General features: G+C 45.0%; 1 protein-coding gene across 1 annotated transcript; it reads left to right on the forward strand.

The window, feature by feature from the left end:
- The first annotated feature begins 362 nt into the window (after positions 1-362).
- Positions 363-3,884, forward strand: LOC128366988 (gonadotropin-releasing hormone II receptor-like). The gene is made up of 3 exons (XM_053327745.1): positions 363-875; positions 1,867-2,068; positions 3,475-3,884. The coding sequence occupies exons 1-3, from the start codon at positions 363-365 to the stop codon at positions 3,882-3,884; spliced, it is 1,125 nt and encodes a 374-aa protein (XP_053183720.1).
- The last annotated feature ends 3,754 nt before the right edge of the window (positions 3,885-7,638 follow it).

Genomic DNA, 7,638 nt, shown 5'->3' on the forward strand with positions numbered 1-7,638 from the left:
TAAGCACAAAGACTGTGAGGCGTTACCATGGTAACTGACTCACAGCGAGAGGAGAGCCGGACACACTAATCAGCGCAGGTTCAATTCACCGATGACCTCGTTAACACAGGTTCAAGTTCGGCCAATCAGTGCAGAGACAGACATGCAGGTCACTGATGATGTCATCATCTGAATATTTAAATCACGTCTGTGTCGATGGTTCTGACTTTAAAGCTGATTTCAGACATTTTATATCGTCTGTTCTTCATGCAGGGATGCTAACAGTTTCCCTCTGCCTCCAGTCTTTGTGCTAAGCTAGGCTAATCTCAACCTGGACCATCACTCATGACATCACTAATGACATCACTCCTCCTCTCTGCAGGATGCCAGGTAATTGGTCCATCCTGACGCTGTCATCACTGGCTCCTCCCAACAGCTCCCAGTTCCCCCTGCTGACGGACTGGGAAGCTCCCAGCTTCACTCGGGCCGCTCAGTTCCGTGTCGGCGCCACCTTGGTGCTCTTCCTGTTTGCCGCCTGCAGTAACCTCGCCCTATTGGCCAGCGTGTGGCGTGGGCGTGGCCGGCGGCTGGCCTCTCACCTGCGCCCACTGATCCTGAGCCTGGCGTCGGCCGACCTGATGATGACGTTCGTGGTGATGCCTCTGGACGCCGTGTGGAACGTGACGGTGCAGTGGTACGGGGGCGACGCGCTCTGCAAGCTGCTCTGCTTCCTGAAGCTGTTCGCCATGCACGCCTCCGCCTTCATCCTAGTCGTCATCAGCCTCGACCGCCAGCACGCCATCCTGCACCCGCTGGACGCTCTGAGCGCTCACCGCAGGAACCGACGCATGCTGCTGCTGGCCTGGAGCCTCAGTCTGCTGCTAGCATCACCGCAGGTAAGCTAACACAGGTACATCACTACAGGTACGTCACTACAGGTACATTATCACAGGTACGTCGCTACAGGTACATTATCACAGGTACGTCACTACAGGTACATTATCACAGGTACGTGTTTCTGAGTGTAACAGAATCACATGTTCAGGTGTTCGTTAGCAGGTGTGAAGGCGGACTGCAGCCTGTACGCTAGTAACTACTTCACTGCCTGGTACCAGATAATCTAACTAAAAGTGCCCTGAGTGTTTAGCATTAATGAAAGGAGAAGCCTTATTCTGTCTGTGGTGAATATAAACGCTGCTTCCTCACAGCTGCTGCAGGTTTCATGCTGCAGAATATTGAACAGCTTCACTGTTTTAATATTAATATTTATGATATGATGATGTGGAACCTGCTGATCTGGAGGACAAACTGAGGTCAGACTGCAGGAAGTGAACGTCCTTCTGTGATTATGATGAAGACATCTGGTCATTATGTCCGTTATGTGTTCGTAGCAGTTATTATTATTAATAGTTAATATAAAGTCAGGTTGTTTTGTTGATCAGCTCAGCAGCTCTGAACCTCAGGAACACGCTGCAGGTAAATCCCTGCCGGAATGTTTGGTTTGGAGATTAAATGTGTGAAGCCTCCTGCTGTTAGCTCAGGCTAACTGATCCCCTTGGTTTCTATAAGGAATGCTAACAACGCTAAGAAGCCAGAACAGATCAAAGGTCTCTGATGTTTTCCAAATGCAGATCACAGCATCCAATCAGAGGCTTAGATTTACTGACCATTCGACATTATTGATGATCAACCTTCAGTAAGATATAATGTGAACATGTAATTATTATATGAATATAATAGTTTTATCAGTTCACATAATTCTGTCATTTTATTTTCAATGTATGAACAGATAACGTTATAGATAACAGCTGATTGCATTTGGTGAGTCTCTCTCTCTCTCTGTCTCTCTCTCTCTCTCTCTTTCTCTTTCTCTCTCTCTCTCTGCAGCTGTTCATCTTCCGGGCGATTCGAGCTCAGGGTGTCGACTTCACTCAGTGTGCGACTCACGGCAGCTTCAGCCGCCGCTGGCAGGAAACGCTCTACAACATGTTCCACTTCATCACGCTGTACGTCGTCCCCCTGCTGGTGATGAGCTGCTGCTACAGCCGCATCCTGCTGCACATCAACCAGCAGCACCTGCAGAACAAAGGTAACACACCTGGAGAACAAAGGTAACACACCTGGAGAACAACCTGCAGAACAAAGGTAACACACCTGCAGAACAAAGGTAACACACCTGGAGAACAAAGGTAACACACCTGGAGAACAACCTGCAGAACAAAGGTAACACACCAGCAGAACAAAGGTAACGCACCTGGAGAACAACCTGCAGAACAAAGGTAACACACCTGGAGAACAAAGGTAACACACCTGCAGAACAACCTGCAGAACAAAGGTAACACACCTGGAGAACAAAGGTAACACACCTGCAGAACAAAGGTAACACACCTGTAGAACAACCTGTAGAACAAAGGTAACACACCTGCAGAACAAAGGTAACACACCTGCAGAACAAAGGCAACACACCTGCAGAACAAAGGTAACACACCTGGAGAACAAAGGTAACACACCTGCAGAACAAAGGTAACACACCTGCAGAACAAAGGTAACACACCTGAAGAACAAAGGTAACACACCTGGAGAACAACCTGCAGAACAAAGGTAACACACCTGGAGAACAAAGGTAACACACCTGGAGAACAACCTGCAGAACAAAGGTAACACACCTGCAAAACAAAGGTAACACACCTGCAGAACAAAGGTAACGCACCTGGAGAACAACCTGCAGAACAAAGGTAACACACCTGGAGAACAAAGGTAACACACCTGGAGAACAACCTGCAGAACAAAGGTAACACACCAGGAGAACAAAGGTAACACACCTGCAGAACAAAGGTAACACACCTGTAGAACAACCTGTAGAACAAAGGTAACACACCTGCAGAACAAAGGTAACACACCTGCAGAACAAAGGCAACACACCTGCAGAACAAAGGTAACACACCTGGAGAACAAAGGTAACACACCTGCAGAACAAAGGTAACACACCTGCAGAACAAAGGTAACACACCTGAAGAACAAAGGTAACACACCTGGAGAACAACCTGCAGAACAAAGGTAACACACCTGGAGAACAAAGGTAACACACCTGGAGAACAACCTGCAGAACAAAGGTAACACACCTGCAGAACAAAGGTAACACACCTGCAGAACAAAGGTAACACACCTGGAGAACAACCTGCAGAACAAAGGTAACACACCAGGAGAACAAAGGTAACACACCTGGAGAACAAAGGTAACACACCTGGAGAACAACCTGCAGAACAAAGGTAACACACCAGGAGAACAAAGGTAACACACCTGCAGAACAAAGGTAACACACCTGTAGAACAACCTGCAGAACAAAGGTAACACACCTGTAGAACAACCTGCAGAACAAAGGTAACACACCTGGAGAACAACCTGCAGAACAAAGGTAACACACCTGGAGAACAAACTGGAGAACAAAGGTTCTCCAGTTTGCACAGTGTGACATCACAGCTCCTCCTCTCTCAGCAGGTGAGTCGTACCTGCGGCGCAGCGGCACTGACATCATCCCGAAGGCTCGGATGAAGACTCTGAAGATGACGGTGGTCATCGTTCTGTCCTTCGTGGTGTGCTGGACTCCGTACTACCTGCTGGGGATCTGGTACTGGTTCCACCCCGACATGCTGCAGGTCACACCGGAGTACGTCCACCACGCCCTCTTCGTGTTCGGGAACCTGAACACCTGCTGTGACCCGCTCATCTACGGCTTCTACACGCCGTCCTTCAGGGCCGACCTCGCCGCCTGCTGCCGCCGGACGAGGAGGGACGCGGACGCCTCGGCGACCGGCGGCGGGGACCGGCTGTCAGCCCGGCAGGGTCCTCACAGCGGGGAGAACGAGTCGGACCCCCCAAATAATAACCACACTGCCAGAGACTAAACCCAGACGGGGAGTTCCTGTCCTCTGAAAAGAAGCTAATGCGGAAGTAACTTAGAGCTGCATTCTATCAAAAGGCCACCAGGGGGCGACCGTCTCTATACAAGTCAATGGAGAAGTAACTTAGAGCTGCATTCTATCAAAAGGCCACCAGGGGGCGACCGTCTCTATACAAGTCAATGGAGAATTCACCAACTTCTCACTTGATTTCTAACCTCAGTAAACGTTTTCAAAATGTGTTTATGGTCTCAATCGCTAGTTTAAAGCCTTCTTCAATGCAGTATGATGTTCATTTGGGACATTTTGGCCTCCCTGATTTTATATGTGACGATAAAGCAGGGTATGCATTAGGGCGTGGCTACGTCCTGATTGACAGGTTGATTGACCAACGTCCTCGAGATCCAGCCCCCGTAACCATAGCAACCTTCCCGCTCCGCCGTTGGCCCCGCCTCATGCCCATATAAGTAGAATCCGTGTTCTTTTTTTCCCAGCATGCACCTGAAATTTTCAAGATGGTGCTGCCTAGATTAGAAACTATTGGCTTCCGAGCAGCAGTCCACAAACCAATGGGTGACGTCACGGATGTTACGTCCATTTCTTTTATACAGTCTGCGAACTCTCCTGCTCTGAGGTCGCTGCTCTACAGTTGTGACTCTTAAAGAGACAGTGTGCCTATTGACACTGAATAACAGACTGGCTTGATAACCACTGGTTTACATCACCATAAAAACTTTCAGTAAAAATTTCAGCACTGTAGTTTTGACTTTCAATAATAAAAATAAAAAATAAAAACATTTAAATGGAAACAATGAAATGTCAGCTGAGTTGAAAGACAAGCTTTATTAATCAGATACTGTAACTTCAGCAGCTGTAACTTCAGTAAAGTGACAAACTGTTCATCATGTTTCATCTCGACGAACATCAGTCACAGAATAAATGAGAGCGAGTCTGATTTCTACTTTCATTCTGTTTTATTTGGTTTTCAGTCTAAACATCAGAAGAACAGACGAAAAGATTCTTAGAAACAGAAAAAAAGAGAAAAAAAGAGTTCATCATCAAAACACTGAAAACATCAAACTTCTGAACTTCATATCAACATCAGAAGTTAAATTTAACCCTCCTGTTGGCCTGGAGGCAAGGAAACAAGGGAAGAAGGGAGGAAGGATGGATGGATGGAGGGAGGAAGGAAGTAGGAAAGGAGGGAGGAAGGTAGGAAAGAAGGACAGAGGGAAAAAAGAGAGAATGAAGGAAGGAGGAAAGGAAGAAGGAAGGAGGAAGGGAAAGAAGGAAGGAGGGAGGAGAGGAAAGGAAAGAAGGAAGGACAGAGGAAAGAAGGAAGGACAGAGGAAAGAAGGAAGGGAGGAATGAAGTAGGAAGGAAAGGAGAGAGAAAGGAAGGAAAGGAGGGAGGGAGAAAGGAAAGAAAGGAGGGAGGGAGGGAAGAAAGGGGGATGGAGGAAGAATTAGACGAGGGTTAAAGGTGGAACTTGTGTTTTTTAGATCAAACTCTTCTTCTTGTTCAGTTTAAAAATCAGTTTAAAGCTTCGGGAGGCTTTTCTTCTCCTTCTCCTTCTTCAGATACATTATTAATGAAAAAGAAACTAATCTATAATCTAATAAAGAAATGTGTAACATTAAAGCATCTCTTGTCTCATTGGTTCTAGCCTTCATTCACTACCATCTCTACCTTAGTTTATAGTTTCTACAGCGTGAGGACAGCAGGGGGCAGCAGCAGCCACACTGGACTAGAGGTTAACTCGGGTACAAAATGAGAGACCCCAACCCGAACAGACCCGGAGAATTTGTTCCGAGATCCGAGTGGTTCCGACATTAAAAAAAAATTACGTGCCCGAACCCGAATATGGCTCATTATATAATATGGCTCATTGTTAACCCTCCTGTTGTGCTCAGGTCAAGGAAGGAAGGAAGGAAGGAAGGAAAGAGGAAGGAACGAAGGAAGGGAGGAAAGGAGGAAAGAAGGAAATGAGAAAGGAACAAAGGAAGGGAGGAAAGGAGGAAAGAAGGAAGTAATGAAGGAAGGAAGTAAGGAGAGGAAGGAGGAAAAGAGGAAAGAAGGAATGAGGAAGGAAGGAAGGAAGGAAGGAGGAAAAGAGGAAGGAAGTAGGGAGATAAGGAAGGAAGTGAGGAACAGTCAAAAGAGATGGGGTCAATTTGACCCGGGAGCACAACAGGAGGGTTAAATATGGCCCATTATGAAATATGGCTTATAAAATATGGCTCATTGTATAATATGGCTCATTTAATATGGCTCATTATTAAATATGGCTCATTATATAATATGGCTTATGAAATATGGCTAACGTCCAGTTGTAACTGCTCCGCCTTCAGCTGGAAACACGACTTTTTTCATACTCTAGAAACATTTTCACATCATTCAACTACAAACAAAAAAAAAAGAAAAAAAAAAGTCAAACAATAAAAAACAGGGAGGGGGTCACATGGTAATAATTATAATATTATTAGCAATTATAATAATAAAAAAAAACTGTAACGGTTTTCATTTTGGCAGAATTTTTCCTTTTCGCCACCAAAACGGCGACGACGGAAAACTAAGAATGAACTGAAAGAAGAAAAGTTCTAGAAAAAGAACAGCCAAAAAATTCTCTTCAACATTTTTTATAAAACATTTTAGTTTAAATTTTTTTAGTTTTTAATTTTGACACACGACTCATTTCAGAAAGGAAGGCAGCGAGGAGCCCTGACTGACCTGACAGTGACTGGTGACCTTTGACCCTGAGGACCGATGGACTCCAGACTCGATGAGACTTGATGTGACTCAACTGAACTGAGCGAGACTCTAATGTAACTCTATGATGTTGACATGATGAGAGATATGACTCAATGTGATGAGACACGAATATGACTATTTGTATGAACTTGCTCACAGCGGATTCTTGTATTTTAACTAGGGCTGTCAAACGATTAATTTTTTTAATCGAGATTAATCGCAGAATTTCCATAGTTAATCACGATTAATAGCGTTTTGAATAGCATGTTTAAAATCCTGTTATTTTCCATTTGAAGGCAGTTTTAAGCCCATAATGTAAAGCATTTCTTACCAGAGTGTCTTAACTGGGAATCAATCACGGCTCTGCTGCGACTCCCACACTCCAAAATGGTCCTTTGGTGGAGCTGAGGCTCGCTTGGCTGCATGAAACTCAGACGGACTTTCTCAAATACTTTGGTTCTACTAAATGTTGACTGCATCTAACCACTGAGTCTTGAGCCACTCTTTAAACGTCACATTGTTAACAAGCTCCTAGTCTTTTTGTCTCCATATGAGGAGACGTCTCCATGGAAACAGTCATCACTGTATTCATAGTATTATTTACAGTAGTATTTGTGTCCTCATGTCCTCGGGGTCAGAGGTCGCCGTCAGCAGCAGGAGGCTGAAGCTCTAAAGACTCTTCAACCACAAACTGAACTCACAGGCTCTCTGAGGTCATATTTTAGGATCATTAGTGGAGCTTTTGGTCAAAGTGTTACTACTTTTCATTATTTGGCTATAAACTCCATGTATGAAAATATATATTCACCTCTGCTTTCTCCACACCGTTAATATGTGAGTATCTGCTCTTTTGGTTTTGTTTGTTCTTCGACTCTGAAACAGAAACTAAAAACAAACCTTTGAGCAGAAAACAGTGAAAAACTTATTTTTTTTTTTATCTTTGGACATCAGTCAGCTGGGTTTAAAGAATATTTGGAAGTTTGTTTGAAACTACAGAAGCTGCTGTGTG

Source organism: Scomber japonicus, chromosome 10 (assembly GCF_027409825.1).
Source record: "Scomber japonicus isolate fScoJap1 chromosome 10, fScoJap1.pri, whole genome shotgun sequence".
Lineage (NCBI taxonomy): Eukaryota > Metazoa > Chordata > Actinopteri > Scombriformes > Scombridae > Scomber > Scomber japonicus.